The sequence below is a fragment of the Microcaecilia unicolor genome, chromosome 1, assembly GCF_901765095.1.
Source record: "Microcaecilia unicolor chromosome 1, aMicUni1.1, whole genome shotgun sequence".
Classification (NCBI taxonomy): Eukaryota; Metazoa; Chordata; class Amphibia; order Gymnophiona; family Siphonopidae; genus Microcaecilia; species Microcaecilia unicolor.
The window spans coordinates 645,344,546-645,366,547 of NC_044031.1; the positions used below are offsets into that span (position 1 = coordinate 645,344,546).

Here is a 22,002-nt window from a genome sequence, read left to right on the forward strand (position 1 = left end):
TACAGACATTTAAATGCGTGGCATAAAACACATGAGGCAAGTCTTTTTCAATTGAAAGGAAGCTCTGGAACCAGGGAAGGTGAAAGGGGATAGACTCAGAAGTAACCTGAGGCAATACTTCTTCACGGAAAGGGCAGTGAATTCGTGGAACAGTCTCCCTGTGGAAGTGGTGGAGAGGAAAACAGTATTTGAATTCAAGGGAGCTTGGGACAATACATAGGATCTCTAAGGGAGTGACAAAGTAGATGGCATGGATGGGCAGACTGGATAGGCTGTATGGTTTTTATCTGCCTACATTTTTCTATGTTTCTAAGTTTAATAGATCTTTTGGTCAATATGAAATGCAAAGTATGAGCAGAGGATAGTCCACTCTTCATTTTTTCCTAAGAGTGGGAGCCTGCATGTTGCTAACATGCTGTGTCTCAAAGCCAAGGCAATTTGAACCTGAACTGCTGGGAGAATTAACCTTCCTGTTAAAACAAAAAGAAAAAAAGCTTGCACAACTTGCTAGGCAATCTTTTTTGAGTGAGTAAAGTTACATATGTGTTTTGGTGGACTGCTTACCTAGTTTACATGAAGTGTTTTAATAATTTCCTCTTGCCCCTTCCACCAGAGAATGTAACTTTTGCCTTAATCTAGCCTTTTCATCACTGAATTTAAAGATCTGTATGAAGATAATTGCAGCCATGTGTACTGCAGGGGGATCAAGAATGTTAAAGCCTTTATCATGTCTTGAAAACGTTTTCTAAATCATGATAGAACTGTGAGGCAGGCTTATTCTGTAGCTTGGAACTCCAAGTCCCATGATTCTTGGAGGGAGTGTCTCTGAAACTATATCCTCCATAGTGGCAGAGCACAGCTGCTGCCGAAGCAAGAGCCACACGTGAAGGACCGAGACAAGGTGAGTGCCTTGGTGCTGGTTTGCACAGGCTGTGTTTTCTCTATTTCTCTGGATCACCTCTGTTCTCTTTTATAGTTGGATACTGTGCCCATTTTCTAGATCTGAGTACCCTGCCTGGTTCAAGTTCCACCCTCTGCTCAGAGGAACTTGTTGCTGTTCTTACCAGGAGAGTTTCAGGGATCTTTAGGAGGACTGAGTTCACAAGGAGGTTTTATTATCTCATTTACAGTGAAGAAATAGTAGTGATTTATATCTATTCAGCAAAGCTGTTCAGTTGGAACAGCTTATTTTTGCAGTGAGAAGCTGGCATGTGTAATTGGGTCTGCTTCCGTCCTTTGTTCGGATTCCCTCCTCCCTTCCCTAGAGTTGGGATATTAGTGAAATGACAGTTCTTAGCACAGCTGCTGCTCCTCCCCTTCCTTGCCACTCCACCCTTTACAGAGCAAGTGTTTTTCCCATCAGCAGAGCTTTAGAGAGGGCAGGTTCTGCCAAACAGAGCTATTGGAGTTTGTCCCCGGGCTCAGAGGCCCCATCCTTTATACTGTATGGGTAGGAATTATTTATTAGGATTTATTTACCACCTTTTTGAAAGAATTCACTCAAGGCGATGTACAATAAGAAGAAATCAAACATGAGCAATAGACAATTACATCAGTAAAAATATTCAAATAACAATACGAAGTATGGTATAGTATACTACTTACAATGTCAACACAATATGTAATAGAACACTTTAATTGACAATGTAGGGTATAAGCAAAGATAGAACCTATAAATAGCTAAGAGAGTAAGAGGAGTTAGAAACATGAGGTCAGAGAGATGGTTAACATATGGGGGGGGGGGGGGGTATGTTTACTAAGGTGCATTAGCTTTTTTAACACGCCTGTAAATTTAAGGCACGTTAAACGCTAACACGCCTATACATTTCTATGGGCGCGTTAGCGTTTAACGCGTGTAAAACATTTACGCGTGTTAAAAATGCTAATGCCCATAGTGCCGCTTAGTAAACATAGGTGATAGGTAAGAATTATCTAATGCAGTTCCTTTTTATGGGTTGATGCTCTCACTGCTGTAAGACTTGCAAGAACTTCAGGTCTCCAAATGCATGTGGGGAGGAGTTGATTGACCACTGACCTGGCTTATCCCAGAGAATACAGACACTGGAGAGTACTGAAGCAGCTCTTCACCATGTCAGATTGCTATGTTTGTTTCTAAGCTACCCTCTGTTTGTTTGTTTGTTTTGTGCATCTCCTGCCTTTCTTATCTGCATATTTTTGATTTCCTGTGTCTGGGTATTCGTTTTCCTTTCTCATTATGGCGAACACCCCAGTACTCTCGTCTCTTAAGTCTCTTTGAATTCGCGTTTCTGTCTTTTTGGCTGTTTCCACTGCATTAATACTTTAGATGCCTTTTGTTGCTTCTGTCCTCTCCCTGAGATCTCTCTTCAACTGTTTATGCTATTTTTATATTTTTAAAACACCAGGATGATTAAAAATTCCATGCTGGCACCTGCCCCACGCAATCCCTCTGAGCCTGTGATGTGCCCCCCTGCCCCCATCAGGAAAAGACATTGAGCCAACAAGGCCTACCAGCTGGAGAGCTGTGCCTGGGGCTGGCCTTGCCAGGCTGCCTGAATTAAAATAAGGTCTTTCCTAGACAGGGGAGCAGGCTTTGATGGCGAGAAGGAGGGCGAGAGGGAAGGAAGAAAGGAGGGCAAGAAGCTGGCAGGGTAAGTGAAGGAAAAAAAAATACATTGGAAAGTCTGCTCCATGAAGTATACACCATTTCCAATTTATCCCTAGCAGTAAATTGTAAGCAACTAAGTGGGGGTAGTTATTGAGGAACTGTAAATGTTGGGCTTTTACTGAACATTGATTTCCCAAGGGAGTGATTAACCTGCAGTAGCATCAGGGCTAGCGGTAATACTGTGAGACTACCACTAGGGATCACCGGCACCGTTTTGAATGAGGCGCTAACAAGGAGCAGAAGCGACTGGAGATCACTCCTGCCCCAACCACACTAGACACCTAAGATTTTGCGAGGTAGGCTCAGGGGGGCTTATAGGAGGGTGGGGAGGATTTTGGCAAAAGGAGGGTCTTTGGGGTAGGATGAAAATTGATTAGGGGAGAATCTTCAGGAGGTGGGAAACTGATTCAGGGCATCGAGAGGGAAGTTGTGGTTGGCAGGTAGGAGGGCATTGGTTATTTGGCTGGCCCCTTCAAGAAAACACCAGGAGCATTGGGCTGCTGCGGCTTTGAGGCTCAGTTCTCCTGGACAGGGAAAAATTAATGCCAGGTTTTTACTGTCATTTATTTTTCCAGGAATAATGCAACTTATAGTGTACACCACACGTTGCGTTATTCAATTTACACAGCAGTCAGGTGTTTAGCATACATTTGACTGCTTTGCATCTCATTACTGTATAACTCAGTACAGTGTTAGATTAACGTGAGTTAACGGTAACTTAATGACATACGTTACGTCTGTAATGCACCTTAATAACTATCCCACTGCAAGTTACTTAAGTCTCCGTTGCCTCAGGTACTAACATGGGCCAATGCTCAAAACTCCCATGGTAAAGCCAACAGCGCAGAACCCATACTGCCAGAACAGCGCAGGAAACTACTTCGCCAATGCTCAAAGGAAATGGTATTCAAATTATATGTGCGCTGTAAAAACAAAAACAAGGGGGGGGGGGGGTGACATGCTTGGCACATGTGCAGAAGAGTTTCATGGTACTCTCAGCTTCTGTGTGCATGCGCCAAGCAAATCTAAAAAGCACACATTAGTGCTTGTTTTCTGCGCATTTAAATATAAGCTTTTCAATTTTTTTTAAGGGCGGCTTTGTTTTGTGTGCTAGTCTCTGACCATTGGGAGGAGAATAGGAAATGACCTCATTAACATCCGTTTGACTACATCTGCAGGCTATTTGTGAATAACACATTTTACAACATAACCTTGTATTAGTTCTCAACCGGACTTGGCGAACGCCTTTACGGTATTGTGTAAGCCACATTGAGCCTGCAAATAGGTGGGAAAATGTGGGGTACAAATGTAACAAATAAAATAAATAAATAATCTTTGGCGCATACGTGGAGGCGTATTTTCAAAGCACTTAGACTTACAAAGTTCCAAAGTCTAAATGCTTTGAAAATGAGCCTCATTATCTACTTCCCTGCTAGAGCCCTCTAAGCATTCTGCACTCACTAACGCCAGCTCTAAGCTGGTGCTAATTGTCTCTAGCACCAGGGTTACATTTTGAGCATCGGCCCATTAGATTGTGAGCCTTCTGAGACGGGAAAATACTTTCTGTACCTGAATGTAACTCAACTTGAGCTACTACTGAAAAAGAAGAGATCTTAGTCAAAAACCCTTCCCGTATGAGTCTGTATGTCTTTTGAATGTGTATCGAGGGAGGGGGGGGGCAGTTTCTCCAAATAGGTTAGTTTTGCTCATACCATAACAGTAATGAACCTCACTCCTAAGCCAGGGTATGTGGAGTAGGATCTCACTCTCTCAAATTTACTCCTATTACTATATATGTCTGGTTGTGTATCTCTGTTCTGCATGATTTGTTGAGCGTGCTTTGTTGGAATTGGCATCTGGAATATATGTATATAATTTCCTGCCAGCAAGAGTGGAGGAGTAGCCTAGTACCTGTAAATACTATCAGGCTCATTTTTGAAAGAGAAGGACGCCCATCTTTTGACACAAATCGGAAGATGGGCGTCCTCACAGGGTTGCCCAAATCGGCATAATCGAGAGCCAATTTTGGGCATCCCCAACTGCTTTCCGTCGCGGGGACGACCAAAGTTCATGGGGGCGTGTCAGAGGTGTAGCAAAGGCAGGACTTGGGCGTGCCTAACACATGGGCGTCCTCGACCCATAATGGAAAAAAAAGGGCATCCCTGACGAGCACTTGGACGACTTTACCTGGTCCTGTTTTTCTTACGACCAAGCCACATAAAGGTGCCCAAACTGACCAGATGACCACAGGAGAGAATCGGGGATGACCTCCCCTTACTCCCCAAGTGGTCACTAACCCACTGGGAGACTGAGCGTCTAAATGGCAGATGACGTTTAATGTGAGCAAGTGCAAATTGATGCATGTGGGAAAGAGGAACCCGAATTATAGATATGTCATGCAAGGTTCCACGTTAGGAGTCACGGACCAAGAAAGGGATCTAGATGTCGTCGTTGATGATACACTGAAACCTTCTGCTCAGTGTGCTGCTGCGGCTAAGAAAGCAAATAGAATGTTAGGTATTATTAGCAAAGGAATGGAAAACAAAAATGAGGATGTTATAATGCCTTTGTATCGCTCCATGGTGCGACCGCACCTCGAATATTGTGTTCAATTCTGGTTGCTGCATCTCAAAAAAGATATAGTCGAATTAGAAAAGGTGCAGAGAAGGGCGACGAAAATGATAAAGGGGATGGCTATGAGGAAAGGCTAAAGCGGCTAGGGCTCTTCAGCTTGGAGAAAAGGCGGCTGAGGGGAGATGTGATAGAGGTCTATAAAATAATGAGTGGAGTTGAACGGGTAGATGTGAAGCTTCGGTTCACGCTTTCCAAAAATACTAGGACTAGGGGGCATGCGATGAAGCTACAATGTAGTAAATTTAAAACGAATCTGAGAAAAGTTTCTTCAGTCAACGTGCAATTAAACTCTGGAATTTGTTGCCAGAGAATGTGGTAAAAGCGGTTAGCTTAGCGGAGTTTAAAAAAGGTAGGACGGCTTCCTAAAGGAAAAGTCCATAAATGGTTATTAAATGGACTTGGGGAAAATCCGCTATTTCTGGGATAAGCAGTATAAAATGTTTTGCACATTTTTGGGATCTTGCCGGGTATTTGTGACCTGGATTGGCCACTGTTGGAAACAAGATGCTGGGCTCGATGGACCTTTGGTCTTTCCCAGTATGGCAATACTTATGTACTTATGTAATGACAACCTAAATGTCAAGATTTGGGCGTCGCCGACCATATTATCGAAACAAAAGATGGACGTCCATCTTGTTTCGATAATACTGGTTTCCCCACCCCTCCACCGAGACGTTTTACGAGGACGTCCTCAGCAAAACTTGGGCGTCCCTTTCGATTATGCCCCTCTACGTAAACTGCTTTGAATGTAATTGCAAATACCACAGACAGGAAGTATATCAAGTCCCATCCCCTTTCCCTTAAGCATGTGCAGAAGAGAGAGATAGGCACCTAAGGCATTTCTACGGTTGATGTAGTGTTTCTAGATTTTCAGAAAGCTTTTCATAAAGTTCCTCATGAAAGACTCATGAGAAAATTAGAGTCATGGGATAGGAGGCAAGTTTCTGGTGTGGATTAGGACTTGGTTATTGGACAGAAAACAGAGGGTAGGGTTAAATGGTCATTTCTTTAAATGGAGGAGGGTGAACAGCGGAGTGCCACAGGGATCAGTACTGGGACCGATGTTATTTAACATACCGTATTTTTTGGACTATAAGACGCACTTTTTTCCCCCCAAATTTGGGAGGAAAATGGGGGGGTGCGTCTTATAGTCCGAAGGTAGACTTCTCCCTACTCACGCGATCTTCCCTGGTGGTCTAGTGACGTCGGGGCAGGAAAGAGCCTCCTCTTTCCTGCCCAGCGCGCTGCTCTCCATCCTCCTGTATGCAGCCTGACGGTCTCGGCGAGATTCAAAATGGCCACCGAGACTTCAATTCTCGGCGGCCATTTTGAATCTTGCCGAGACCGTCAGGCAGCAATGCATACAGGAGGATGGAGAGCAGCGTGCTGGGCAGGAAAGAGGGGGCTCTTTCCTGCCCCGACGTCACTAGACCACCAGGGAAGATCGCGTGAGTAGGGAGAAGTGGTGACAGGGCTGGGGGGAGGGCGGGATTCGGACAAGACGCACCGGAGCACCTAGGTTTTAGAGTTGGGAAAAAGGAAAATTTTTTTTTTCCTATTTCCCTCCTCTAAACCCTAGGTGCGTCTTATGGTCCGGTGCGTCTTATAGTCCGAAAAATACGGTATTTATAAATGATATGGAAATCAGAACGACGAGTGAGGTCATCAAATTTTCAGATGATACAAAACTATTCAAGGTTGTTAAAACATGTGCGGACTGTGAAATATTGCCGGAAGACCTTAGGAAATTGGAAGACTGGGCATCCAAATGGCTAGGATTATGGGATCTTAAAGGTCGTGGATCCAGGTTTCAGTGATAAATAGGATGTCAAGTTTGTCCGTGGTGATTCAGTCTATGATATCTGTTTTGTTTACTACTGACCAGGCGTTGACGTATCCCAGTTGGATTGGATGGTATGATTCAGTCTGGGTCGCAGATGTGTTGATTTTTATTAGTTGCCTGTTTTCTTGAGTTTTAGTTTTGTTGTTTCCTTTCTTCTCTTTCTATTGATTGTATCCGTATGTATTTGTTTTTCCTTTTAGTTGTTTATTATTCTTTTGTTCTGGTGAGTTGTAAGTGGATTGTCTGTAGGGTTTGTGTATTGTGGGTAGGTTATTATTTACATTGGGGGTGGTCCAAGCATGGTAGATTAGGGGGAGGAAATAGATTATCATGAATAGTTTTTTGGTGTTCATGTTGGTTGCGATTTGTGTGCAGTTTTGACAGTAAACAGTACAGTATGCGCAGTACAGTGCTAGCGATATGGTTTAAACATTGCAGTATAACAATTCAGCTTAGGCAGTAGGCAGTATGGTATACGTGGTACAATTTAAGCAATACAGTGGTTGTAATTTGTGTGTAACCGTTACAGTATCAGCAGTGCATTATAAGCAATACAATTTGAACAGTAAGCAGTACATAGTGCATTCATTAAATGCAGAGCGATGTGAGCAGTATAGTGTACGCAGTGCAGTGTTATTAAAGCAATGTGTTCAGTGAACAGTACAGTATGCGCAGTATAGTATAAGTAGTGCAGCTTAGACAATAAGCAGTGCAATTTGATGGGGGATTGTACTCTGCGTAAGTTATAGAAGAGAGATACTGGGCTGGAAAATATTGAATAATTCAGTTCTTGTACCCTAATAGCTTAGGTAGAATGCTGATCTAGACGGCTATTTCAAGTATCTAGTCAGTGTGTAGCAAAGCATGTAACTAAGCAAGGAGTTAACTTGAATAGTGATTTTAGTTACCATTCAAGTGAGGTTTATTCGTCCTTCAACTCTTTTCTCAACAGTTCAGCTTAAGCATCTGCACAGGCTGAGTACCTAGTCCGCGTGCTGGGAATTAGATGAGGCTTTGTCACATCTCCAAGTGGTAACTAGAAAGGTTGTTAGTAGGTCACTCTGCATGCAGCAAACAGAGAGTCTTTTCCCTCATGTGGTGCCTTTCGTGGGTTTCTGCTGTGCCTGCTGTCCGCTGCAAGATCTCTTCTCACCACCGCTAGTCCAGTTGGCTGGGTAGTGAGGTGGGGGTGAGGCGGGTAGGGGCCATCTTGTCTCTATCCTGGGACGGTCTCCCGTTTCTCTTCGACTCAGGCTGATGAGTTCCCAGAGTCATCCCATTGCATTCAAAACAAAGCAAGCAAGTAGATAAAGAGCATAGAGCAGGCAAAACAGAACAAAGGTTGTAGTGGGAGTGAGTCTACCCAGTTCACCAATTGCCCCAATTTATTTATTTTTTGCATTTGTATCCCACATTTTCCCACCTCTTTGTAGGCTCAATGTGGTTTACAACAATTCATTGTATTAATCCCTCTCATCTGTGGAGAACCCTGTTTCTATCATGGTCTTCGTCTTTTAAAGCGCCAGGTTAGGTGGGCAGAAAGGGCCTGGCGCAAGCAGTTTTTTTCAAATATTAATCTTCAAGTCTGTAAGGACCTACAGCAGTATAATACTCAGTTACAATCTGCTAAAAAGTATTATTCTAATTTGATTGCCCATTCGCATAATCCTCCTAAATGTCTTTTCTCACTTTTATCACAACTGAGTCTCCTTCTGTTGCTTCTATTATGCATTCCACAGAATCTTTGGCTTCATATTTCTGTGAAAAACTTGCCAAACTTCATGAACCATTTACCTCTCACATTCCTAGTTCTTCCATACTTCCTCCTAGTCTTACTCCCTCTGTGTTTTGTTCACATTGGTCTGTTTTTACCTTGTCTATCTTTCCAAAACATTATCTAATATGAGGCTTGCTTTTTGTTGTCTTGACCTGATCCCTCTGGCTTGGTTAAAACTGTCCTGTCATGGTCTTCTTCCATTATACCTCAAAATAATTTCCTCTAGTTTGGCTGAAGGCATTGTGCCTAACATCTGGAAGATGTCCTTAGTTCGTTTCATTTTGAAGCAAACTAGCTCAGATCCTGCTCAAACAGAGAATTATTGACCTATCTCTAATTTGTGGTTTTTATCAAAATTGACAGCATTTGGTCTTTTGAGCAAACTGATTTTGTTGATCAGGTACATGTGTTACATCCTAGACAATCAGATTTCTGTAAAGGCTACAGTATAGAAACTATTATAGCAACCCTATTGAGTGAGGTTCACTCTATTTTTGAAAAAAGTTGTTCTCTTGATATCACTTGACGTAGGGTTACCATATGGCTCCAGAAAAAGGAGGACGGATTGAGCCAGCCGGGTTTTACTTCAATTGAAAGCAATGGAAGTAAAACCCGGCTGGCTCAATTACTTCCATTGAAAGCAATTGCTTTCCATTGAAAGCAATGTAAGTAAAACCTGGCTGGCTCAATCCGTCCTCCTTTTTCTGGAGCCATATGGTAACCCTAACTTGACGTATCATCAGCTTTCAACCTTATTGATCATTCTCTTCTTCTGAATCATCTGACTGGTTTGTCAGAAACAGTGCATTCTTGGTTTTCTTCCTTCCTTTCTGAATGTTTCTTTTATGTCAAGACTGCACCTCTTCATCTTCACTTTGATCCCTTGGTTGTGGTGTTTCCCAGGGCTCCCTGCTTTCTCCTCTCCTGTTTAATATCATTCTCAGTCCCTTACTCACTACCATTCAGGAATATGGTGTCTTGTTCTATGTCTAGGAGAGAGTAATCCACCTAAGTGGATGAACACTGACTCCCACGTGAATACAACAGTGCAAGGAGAGTGGAAAGTGGACCAATGACTCCAGGGAAATGGGAGATAAAATTTCAGAGTACCACTTTATTCAATGACTCGACACAGAAACTGTGTTTCGGCCACAGGCCTGCCTCAGGAGTCTTATGAGCCTTGTGGTTCAAAAAGAAGTGGAATCTTGAAATAGAGTGGTCTTAGATGATCCTTATGGTTCCAAAAAATGGATCTTGAGGTCGAGTGGTCTTGAAAAAGACCTTTGCGATTCCCTGCAGATTATATCGAGATGCTACATCAGCAGGGAATCGCAAAGGTCTTTTTCAAGACCACTCGACCTCAAGATCCATTTTTTGGAACCATAAGGATCATCTAAGATCACTCTATTTCAAGATTCCACTTCTTTTTGAACCACAAGGCTCAACTGAGACTCCTGAGGTAGGCCTGTGGCCGAAACACAGTTTCTGTGTGGAGTCATTGAATAAAGTGGTACTCTGAAATTTTATCTCCTGTTTCCCTGGAGTCATTGGTCCACTTCCCACTCTCTTTGCATTGGTCTATGCAGATGGCAGTTTGTTAGTCTTTCCAATTATTTCCTCCTTCCCAGATTTCAATATTCTCCAAGAATGCCTTAAGAAGATGGCTACTCGGTTCTCTGCTCATAAAATGGTCTTGATTCAAAATAAGACCACTTTTTGTTGGTCGACTGGATGTCTGACTACTCCATCTATAGCACCTCTTCTTTTTGATACTTCAGTTACAACAGTTAATTCATTCCATTATTTGGGCGTGATCCTGGTTACTGCACTTTCTTTTCATAAACAGATTTCTAAAGTATTGCAATCTGATTTTTTAGCACTTCGTTGGCTGCACCCGTTGAAGAAACTCTTAGATTTTTCAACATTGCACACATTAGTACATGCCTTTTGTTATTTCTTACATAGACTACTGTAATGTAGCCTCTGCAGGTTCTTCCCAAACTGAATTTAAAATGTTTGCAAACACTTCATAATACAGCTGTCAGATTTCTCTATAAAGCAAGCTGTTTCGATCATTATTCACCTTTACTGAAGTCTTTACACTGGCTCTCAGTCCACCAGTGAATACAATTAAGATTCTGTGTTTGGCCTTTAAGGCTTTTCACTCTGGTACTCCATCCTGTTTATCCAGTTTAATTTCCTTTTACTATCCTGCTTGGCAGCTTCACTCATTAGGTGCACACTGACTAGTACTTCTTTCCCCACGGACTGCGCATTATGAATCTAAGAGACAATCTGCTTTTTTTCTTTTAGGCTCCATGCTTATGAAATTCGCTATCTTGCGACATTTGTTGTTTATTAACTTTTTGCACCCCTTAAGAAAGCCTTGAAAACCTGTTTGTTTGAGCAGGTTTTTTCTTTCAATTGATTTTGTATATTATTGGGTACATTATGCTGTGATTGAGTTGCAGCATCTCTTGTTTGATGGTTTTTAATTGCATTTTGGTTTTGTTTGTTTTTATTTTCTTATGTTTTTATTCTTTCTCTTTGGTTTGATTGCATTCTGTGATTCTGAATTTATGGTATTCTTTCCTACCTTATGTTAGCCTGAGCACTACTCTGACCTTGTTTGGAAGAGCGGTATTTCAAGTTTCTAAATAAACAATAAATGGTATTTTCTTTCATTCAACATGCAATTAAGTTGTGAAATTTGTTTCCAGAAAATGTCAAGGCATCTGCTCCTGCCTGGGAGTGAATGGGATCTGTTGGTACTTCTTAGTGACTTAGGGGTTCCTTTACTAAGTTGCATTAGGCGCTAATGTGCTCCTAATGCAGCAAAAATGGACTAAAGCAGGATGTGCTTAAGCATCACTGCATTTTTTACATTTGCACATGCAAACCATGCACTAAATAAAATAAGTGCCTGTATATAATATGTAAACTGCTTTGATTTCAAGTACAGAAAGGCAATATATCAAATCCCATCCCCTTTCCAGTTCCTTTTTGGATTTTTGGGAGGGGGCACGTCAGGGGCGGAGCATGGGCATTCCTGTGCCAACTGGCACATGGCCATTAAGGGGAAAATTGAAATTGCAGCCATTTTACAGCCATGCTAAAAGTGGCCCTAGTGCGTTGGAAACGCACATGCTAAAAATAGCACTGCTTAGTAAAAAGGCCCCTTTAGCTTTTGTTGTATTTAATATCTCTTCCATAGGGCAGTGTACTAATTATTTGTACTATACGCATCTCTCATTTTTTGGACGTATGCTTCCTAGTCTAAGGATGTGGTTTTTTAGACTTGCATGGGGTATGTCACTGGATTTTCTTGGATTTTCATTATTGGTGTGACCAGTTTTCTTTTTCCCTGGTGATGGTCTTGCTTTGTTGTTGGCTAATTTATACATTTGCTTTTGCTTTTATTTAATGTGACCTTTTATTATTTCATCTATGTATATTTTCTCCTTACTTGGTTTTGCTGGCCAGCACTGTGGGTTGTGGAACAATGGTATGAAAGAATGACTTAATAAATAGATAAGTAAATAAATCATCCTTATAATGGGGATTTTGCATCTGTAAGGGGGAGTGGATTTTGAGTTATTACATTATCTGGCATTTATCAGAGAGGAGAATGGAACCTCATCTCTTCTTTAAGGATATGCTTTTATATTTTTGCCTCTTCTTTCCACAGATTTCTCTGCATTATTTCCCCAAGGGTGAGGCAATCATGAAGACAACATGGACATACTTTCCCTCCAGCTCTCGGCTCCTGCTCCAAGTGATCATTGCCGCCATGCTCGCCTGTGCCATCTTCCACATACCCACAGTGTCAGCGCAGAAAAAAGAGCCTGAGAGGCCTGGAGACATCCTTTCTCAGGGCGCCCATACAGTGAAACATACACTGGAGGGGCTGCTAGGAAAAGAGCTAACTGAGCAAATAACTTCAGTAAGCATAAAACTTCTTACATGAGTGAGATAATGTATCACTGCCTACCTATAATAAAGCTGTCTGTCATTACTTGAGGGATTATGAGATATTGTTGCTCTGTTGTGATGTAATTTCTTCTTTAACAGTATATGCTCATAAAATGTACATCAAGTTTCAGTCTTTTTTGAACATCAGAAATAGGGTTGCCAACGGCTCCAGATTTGCCCGTCAGGGTTGATCCAGTCCAGGTTTTACCCCAATGCATGCAGGGACTTGTAATCTTGCTTTTGTTAGGGAATCCAATTTTGAAATCAGAACTACAAGTCCCCTGCATGCATTGGGGTAAAACGTGAATATGAGTGAATCTGGAGCTGGTTGACAACCTTAAGTGGCTTTTCAGCAGTCACATGCCACCATATATGCCTCATTGGGAAACTGAGGCAGGTAGTTTCCTAGACCTTCCTGCCCGCCTGCTCAGCAGCTCCTCTCTCCAGTCAGCTGCTTCTTGCCTCCTTCCCTGCATTCATAAATGCTGCTGCCCTTCTAGCATTCCTTGCAGAAAACCTCCTTCTTCCCTGTCCATTTCATGTGCACACCTTGATGGTAGAATGCTGCATGCCTGATGCTGTAGAAGTTGTAAATAATTATTAGCTCTGTTTGATACGTACCTTGTTAAGAAATGCTAAAATGCAGTTGCATGAGATAGAAAGATTGAGCTTTGAGAGACCGCTGACCTGCTGAAGGTCAGACCATAAGAGTGAGGGGCAGGGATGTTTTCCCGCCTTGCTCCTGAAGCTGTTAAGATGGATGTGCTGATCAGAAGGGTCCATTAAGATCCGAGGCTTAGGATTCGAAAGGCATTATATAAACACGATCCCACATTTATCAAGTTCTGTGTGTAACTCAGTCTCCCTGCAGGATCTGGGGTTACTAGGCAGCTCTAGCAACCAATCCTGCTTTTTGAGCTTTCATTGCTGTGCACTGTGGGATTTGTAGTCCTGCTTCCTCATTTGGAATCAGCATGACATGTAACACAGCACCTCAGTCAGAGGAGGAGGTGATTTTAGAACAGCAGGACTAGTCTAAAATTTCCCACCTGGTGCATTTGAAGTTTTCTGCTGCCAGGGATTTTATTTCTTCATTATTTTATACCACCTCCTATTTCCCTCCTAAGTAAGCTGGAATATACTGCATCAGTTTAATAGAGGAGCCAGGGTAACCATCTGTTAGTAGGGGGAGTAAGACACTTTTGACTTCCATGAGTCCCTTACACATATACATTCTGTCATGTTTCCCCTTCTCACTTTGGTTTCCCTTTCAGACTCTCTCCAGTCTCTTCTGGATATTCTGCTCAGCAATCTCCACAGGTCTGATCACGCTCTCAGGACTCATCCAACAGCTGCTCACAGTGCTTGGAGTAGGGGGTAAGTGGTGGGGTTTAATATGTTTTCCCTCAGAACCATGCAGAGAATGAGGAGGCCTTCTTTTCTCAGCAGAGACCCAACCCTTGTTCTGCTGCCATCTGTTCTGGTCGGTGGGATGTATCTGTTATGAAACTGAATGAATTTCCCTTTATAAGGCATATGAAGAAGGGACTCATATGAACCTAATAGCTCAGCTTCTGCTACATCTATGTATGCCGGTCCTTAGAAAGGTAGCACAACCTACAAGGATTCCAGTTTAGTCCAAGGCTAATAAGGCTGCTAGAATTCTCCCTTTATCAGAGTGGAGAAGGGTAGATAATGGGGTTCTCCAGGGGTCTGTGCTGGGATCGCTGCTCTGGTCCCGCCCTCATTTCCTGTTTCCACGAGGGTGGGACCAGAGCTGAGAGAGGGAAAGGAAGGCTCCTGAAGCGCTGAGCAGCTCGCACGCTTTTCACTCCTGCCGCTGCCTGTAACCCGACGAGGTAACTTTTAAAATTCAGAGGGAGGGGGACTGGAATTCAGGCGGTTGGGGGTGGGGCAGAGGCACGCCGCGCGGGGCCCCCTTGAGCGCAAGGCCCTATGCGGTCACTTTGGTCGCCTCGCCCTAAGACCGGCCCTGGATCTAGCTGTCATTGTTGATGATACTTTGAAACCCTCTGCTTAGTGTACAGTGGTGGCTATGAAAGCAAATAGAATATTAGGAATTATTAGGAAAGGAATGGAAAACAAAAATGAGAATGTTGTAATGCCTTTGTATTGCTCGTTGGTACAACTATACCTTGAATACTGTGTGCAGTTCTGATGACTGCATCTGAAAAAAGATATCACAGAATTAGAAAAGGTACAGAGAAGGGGAACGAGAATGATAAAGGGGATGGGACGACTTCCCTACGAGGAAAGGCTAAAGTGGCTAGGGCTCTTCAGCTTAGAGATGAAGTGGCTGAGAGGAGATATGAGTGAGGTCTATAAAATACTGACTGGAGTGGAATGGGTAGATGTGGATTGCTTGTTTACTCTTTCCAAAAATACTAGGACTAGGGGTAATGCAATGAAGCTACTAAGTAGTACATTTAAAACAAACCGGAGAAAATATTTATTCATTCAACATGTAATTAAACTCTGGAATTGGTTGCCAGAGAATATGGTAAAAGCAGTTAGCTTAGCAGGATTTAAAAAAAGGTTTGGATAATTTCCTAAAAGAAAAGTCTCTAAGCCATTATTAACATGGACTTGGGAAAACCCATTGCTTATTTCTAGGATAAGCAGCATAAGATCTGTCTTACTTGGGATCTTGCCAGATACTAGTGACCTGGATTGACCACTGTTGGAAACAGGATACCAGGCTTGATGGACCTTTGGTCTGTCCCAGTAAGGCAATACTTATGTGCTTATGTTCTTATGAGCCAAGAGCAGCAGTCCTGGCAAGGTTACACGAAATAGCCACCTACCTGCTTTGTTTCTCTGTTGCTTTCTCTGTCTTAACATTTTGAGGGTAATTCTGCATCAGGGTGTCTACTATAGGTGTTGGTTATGGCACCTTTTTTAAGCCTACAATACAAGGGAAGGAGCATAATTGAAATACTTAGGAGATGTATAAAGGAAACAAGTTAAGGCAAAGGCCCTAAATTGAGCTACAACACACTATTTAAATGCCATCAGACTGTACATTACCAGTGGTGATTTTTTTTTAACATCCATAAAGGCTCTCAGATGTTGAGGCTCCCCCAAAATATATTTTACCCCCAAATAGCAAATTAAACATTTACAAGGGTATGCTAGAATAAATGAGGCACCCAGCATTCGGTTCTCCATTCTCATTGCCAAAAATAACTTTCTCCTGTCTTGAGTAGACATTGCCACATCTTGATAGACCCAAACTGTTTGCCTACAGAACAAAGCCTGTGAGTTCCGAAAATAGAACCGTAATACAGCGTTTAGATCTTGTTCAAAGACAGAAGATGCCAAAAGCATCCCTCAATCAGTCACCTCAGAGAGAGAGGATTCTAATATAGCTGACAAGTTATTTAAATCCACACCCTCTTGTTGAGGTTGATCTGCAACCACAGGAGCGTCCCCCGTATGTCTTGAAGAAACAGGAATATAGTAAACCTTATTCAGAGGTGGAATAGAAGAAGAGGAATATTTCAAAATTCCAATAAGGTACTTTTTTTTAAGAATTCTACAGGGGGCAGTCCTGATGATCTAGAAAAATTCAAAATCCAAAGATTTAATCTTCTGTTGAAATTCTCAGCTTGCTCCAATTTCCTATATATAAACAAGTTATCCTTAACAACTGAAGCAAATGGTGCTTTAAGATCTTTAATATCTCCTTCATTCTGCTGAGTTGATCTCGGGTACTCCAGCTTATTAGATTCCAAAGATGTAAAAAGAACACCTATGTTGCTCACTAATGTCGCTGTATCTTGAGCAGCTTTTGCCACAGTCTCAGTGAGCACCTGTAGGGTCCTCCAGATGCCTTCTAGGGTCATCACTAATTCTCCCAAGGGAGCTGAATCTGATCTCGCTCCCTTCTCCTGAGGTTCTGCAATCGCCTTGTCTGGTTGAACACCGCTGACAGAGATCCCTGCACCCACGCCTTTCTTGTGCAGGGAGAGCTCGACTTCGGCCCAACTACCAGTAGGGCAAGGTGGGGAGATGACTTCCGGAGGAGAAAGAGAAATGTTAGCCCCAAAGAGTGCAGGCTGTCGAGGGGTCTTCAACTCCTGTTCTATCATGTGAAATGTGCACTGCAAAACGTTCCAGCGTCGATTTATCTTGAGGAGGAGGTGTGGACTGGCAGTGGCTGAAGCCTCACAACCCCTTTCCTTTTGGTATGGCACATAACTCGAGGAAAACTAGCAGCGGGAAAAAAACAAGTCTCTAGTAGGATGTCAAAATGGTATGTCACCGTGCTGCGCTTAATCCGACATCTTATCACACCCCACAAAGTATTTATTTAATTAGTTATGTATTGATTTTATTTGATATTTAGCCCCTCTTCCCGATAATGCTCAGAAAGGGTAACAAAACAAATAGGGGCCCTTTTACCAAGGCGCACTTAATGCCATGCAGACCATTGTATACCTATGGGCTGCCTAGCACTTAACACGCACTAATGAATTAGCTCACCTTAGTAAAAGGACCCCATACTTAATAAAATAAACAACCAACCAACCAACCAACCATAAAAGCATGAAATAAAAACATTTCACAGGAAGTTAAACAAAACTCGATCAAAAAAAGTCTTAACAGCTCACCTAATCTACTACTACTACTACCACAAATCATTTCTATAGCGCTACCAGTCAGTAAACCATCAATTGATCAGCAAGAGGAAGGGGCTTTATTCCATTAACAGGAACCCACAAAAAATAACAATACAGTGGGAATAAGTACAAGACTGTGCTCATTCAAGTTGTAGAGAACTGGCTGAGGGGATGTGAAAAAAAACCTCTCTCCTTGAGAACAGTGTCCCCTCTTTAACTGAGCAGTATTCCTCCAATTGCATTGCTGCCAGTGTGGGGTGGTGTTTCAGTATTGTGTTTTCAATGGCTAGAGACAGGCAAGTCCCAAGGAGGTTTTAATAAGACGGGAGATGGCATAATGTCAAAAAGTTGAAGTTGGTTACGCCCAGCAGCTGCCATCTTGGTACTTTCAAAACAAACTATCAACTGCTGCATCCAAAGGACAAAAAATACTATGTCATAAATCAAAGAACCCCTGCCTAGGGTCTTGTCCAGGTTGTAGCCGCGCTTGAAGCCAGCCATGTTGCTGCGGGGGTGGAGGCGCTGGAAGGAGGAGGACAGAGAGGCGCCAATGATGGCTGCGGCGGCAGCAATAGCAGCAGTTGAGGTCCCTCTGGGCTGAGGTGCTCTGAGGATCCCATCCTCGGCAGCCAGGGAAATGACAGAGTCAGTCACTGGGCACGTGGACCAGCTCCTGACAGCTGCCACCCTCTCCCGCTCCGCCTGTATGCCACTCTTTTGTCTGATTTGTTATATCTGTAGTGGTCTCAGCTCCTCCACCTCGATGGTTGATCTCTGCTGTAACAAACATAATAAATCACAAAACCAAAGACCTTAACTTGATGTCTGCCAACAGCAATACCTTTGCTTTCTTTATTTATGCATTCTCTATATATATACAGACTTCTTATTGTTATTATATGCTTAAAGAGAGCCCTCGGAAAACACCACTCATCGCCCCGGATTGGCCCAGGAGGCCTTGGTATGCGGACCTCCAACAGATGCTAGTGGAGGCTCCCCTTCCTTTACCTCTGGTACTGAACCTGTTGTCACAGGGCCCGGTAGCCATGGAGGATGTCTGCCGCTTTGGTCTTATGGCATGGCGATTGAGAGGGCGCAATTGAGGGACAAAGACTATTCAAACACAGTCATTTCCACTCTCCTGCTTATGCCAGGATTTGGCGCCTGTTTGAGTCTTGGTGTGCTTCAAAAGCGATCACACCCATGTGGGCTCCTGTCTCGCCGATTCTGGACTTTTTGCAGGATGGTGTACAAATAGGCTTGGCCTATAATTCCCTGCGGGTGCAAGTGGCAGCGTTGGCCTCCCTTCGTGGTAAGGTTGAAGGTGTGTCTTTAGCTGCTCATCCAGATGTGGCACGGTTTCTTAGTGGGGTGCTTCGGCTCCGGCCTTCCGTGCGAGCACCCTGTCCAGCTTAGAACTTGGGGCTAATTTTGAAGGCCCTGCAGGCTTCTCCTTTTGAGCCGCTTCGGCAAGCATCGGAGAAAGATTTGACACTAAAGGCCGTTTTTCTTGTGGCCATTACTTCGGCGAGACGGGTGTCAGAGCTCCAGGCGCTGTCCTGTAGAGACCCATTTCTGCAATTCTCAGAGTCCGGGGTCACAGTTCGGACCACGCCTTCCTTCATGCCTAAGGTGGTTTCAGCGTTTCACCTAAACCAGCCTATTTTCTTGCCCTACTTTGATAAGGAGGAGTTTCCAGAATCTTTTGGGAAGTTGCACCTGTTGGATGTGCGCAGGACTCTGCTGCAGTATCTGCGAGTTACTATCTCTTTCAGGATCTATGATCATCTGTTTGTTTTGCTATCAGGTCCTCACAGAGGGTCTCCAGTGTCTAAAGCCACTATTGCCCGCTGGCTCAAAGAAACTATCTTTTCAGCTTATCTGCTTGCCAGCCGGTCTCCGCCTGTAGCCTTTAAGGCGCATTCTACCAGAGCGATTTCTTCCTCTTGGGCTGAAACTGGAGCACTCTCTCGTCAAGAGATATGCAGTGCAGCAACATGGGCTTCTAAGCTCTCTTTTGCCCGACATTACAGGCTGGATGTGGCTGCTAGGAGGGATGCGCGTTTTGGAGCACAAGTGCTAGCGTGTGGTGTGACCTGTTCCCACCCTATATAGGGATTGCTTTGTTACATCCCATACGTAATGTCTTTGTCTGCTTGATGACAAGGAAGGGAAAATTAGGTTCTTACCTTGGTAATTTTCTTTCCTTTAGTCATAGCAGATGAAGCCATGAGCCCTCCCTGTATGATTGTCTGTATGCTGTGAATCTGTTTCAGGTTCTGTTCTTGTTTCCTGAAGTTCCTTCCTTGGGAGAAAGTTGGAAAACAGTCTTCAGGATTCATGTTCACTTATAGGAGGATGAATCCATTCCCTCCAGTTTATGTTTTGGAGGACGAGTTTATTCCCTCCAGGAGGATGTGTTCATTCCCTCCTTTTGAGTTCATGCCCTTGTTAAGGGGCCATCGTTCACTGTGAGGAAAGTTCATGTTATTCCCATTGCGGTTTGCCATACTGCTTTGGAAGCTTCAAATACTGAAGAGGCAGTGGAGCTGGCTGGCCATGAGGCACTGTGAAAAGTTGAGTGCTCTCTATCTCCCCCTGCTGGTTTATGGACACAACCCATATGTAATGGCTTCATCTGCTATGACTAAAGGAAAGAAAATTACCAAGGTAAGAACCTAATTTTCCCATGTAAGTAAATGAATGATAGGAAAGAGAGAAACAGCAAAATAGACACAAAAGCATCAAATATCTCATAAATTCACAAATATAATCACACATAAATTGATTAAAACCAATGTATAAATCTATTAAATACAAATATAAATAACAAATACAGGGAAAAGCTACACAAATTCATATATTTTTGTAACAATTAAAGCAAGTAATACTCTCCTAGGTGTAGTTATGCTGAGTTATATTTGCAGAGGAAATGACTTCAGATGATCCGCATTCACCTCTGATTTCGTCAATATGAACGCTTCGCTGCACAGAATTCACTGCTTGAAAATCAATTTATTGAATGTGAACCTCTGGCTTTTAATTTTTTGATTTTATCTTATTAAATATATATACTGTTGCATTTATCCTTGATCTATATCAATGTTTAAAGCACAAAGTACTTATCTTGTTTAAGACGTGGACTGCTGGGTACGCTCTACAGCGAGCCCCTGTTTCACCAATGCTTCAATAGGAGCATTACCCCCTGTCTCTCCGAGTACCCTATGAAGAAGTACAACAGGATAATCTTAACGAAAGTCAAAGAGAGATATGGGCAAACTCATTCCAATTGAAACTGAACACTGAAAAAACACACTGCCTCATCCTGCAACCATAAGCACCCCAGGACACACACTCCCTACTTCAGACAGCTTAAAAATACTTGGCGTCACAATCGACCACAGCCTTACTCTCGAGAACCAAGTAAATACCATAATAAAGAAAATGTTCTATGCAATGTGGAAACTCAAGTGAATAAAACCTTTCTTCCCGAGGGAAACTTTCGAAACCTAATACAATACAGATTACTGTAACGGAATCTACAGGGGATGTAAACTACAACTCACAAAAAAACTCCAGACCGCCCAAAATACAGCAGCCAGATTGATATATAGTAAAACACGATTCGAAAGTGCTAAACCCCTGCGAGAAAAGCTGCACTAGCTCCCAATCAAAGAACGGATCATCTTCAAAATCTGCACTTTGGTCCACAAAATTACCTACGGCGTAGTCCCAGGTTACATGATAGACCTCATAGATATACCAACCAGAAATAGAATCGGATCATCACAATCATACCTAAACCTACATTACCCAAACTGTAAAGGACTAAGATGTAAAACAACTTATGCATCTAGTTCTCTTACTTAAGCACACAACTATGGAATGGACTCCCAAATGCTGTGAGAACAATCCATGACCACTTAAATTTCAGGAAATCACTAAAAACTCACCTCTTCAAAAAGGCCTATCCCACAGATCCAACGTAAATCCTCACACCCAGCAACACAGCATAACTAATGATCGTACTAGACAATTTATAATCTTCACTTCCTTCGACCCTATGACGCCTGATCCACACCTACCTCATCTGAACACAACATAACTTGTATTTGTTATCAACCGAATTGGCAAATGCCTCTACGGTACTATGTAAGCCACATTGAGCCTGCAAATAGGTGGGAAAATGTGGGGTACAAATGTAACAAATAAAAAAAATAAATAAATAAAAGTCTGTGGAATAGCTCTGAAAACTGTTAATTGCTCATACCTTATGCTGTGTCCAATCTGATTTCTAAGAGGACTGCTACAGACAAAATGGCGCTCCATTTTTAAACTGATGCCGTCGTGTTCCTGCAATCATCGCCGTGTCTATGACTTAAAGGGACAAGCCCTTCAAGTTCTAAACAGTTGACTGACATTGAATAGGCAACGTTACCCTCTACCTTACAGGAAGGCTTTCCATTCAATCCTGTTGTTCAGCCCA

At 42.8% G+C, this 22,002-nt stretch overlaps 1 protein-coding gene across 2 annotated transcripts in view; it reads left to right on the plus strand.

Annotated features, from left to right (window-relative positions):
- The first annotated feature begins 848 nt into the window (after positions 1-848).
- The window catches only part of LOC115482437 (transmembrane protein 109-like), a 36,725-nt gene continuing 15,571 nt past the window's right edge, over positions 849-22,002 (plus strand). Inside the window, exons 1-4 of one of the 2 annotated variants that reach the window (XM_030222196.1) lie at positions 849-901; positions 2,385-2,630; positions 12,590-12,844; positions 14,148-14,250. In XM_030222196.1, coding sequence (XP_030078056.1) covers positions 12,626-12,844; positions 14,148-14,250 — 322 coding nt within the window. In that variant the 5' untranslated portion in view covers positions 849-901; positions 2,385-2,630; positions 12,590-12,625. The remainder of the gene's footprint in view (positions 902-2,384; positions 2,631-12,589; positions 12,845-14,147; positions 14,251-22,002) is intronic. The other variant, XM_030222187.1, reaches the window with a different exon arrangement.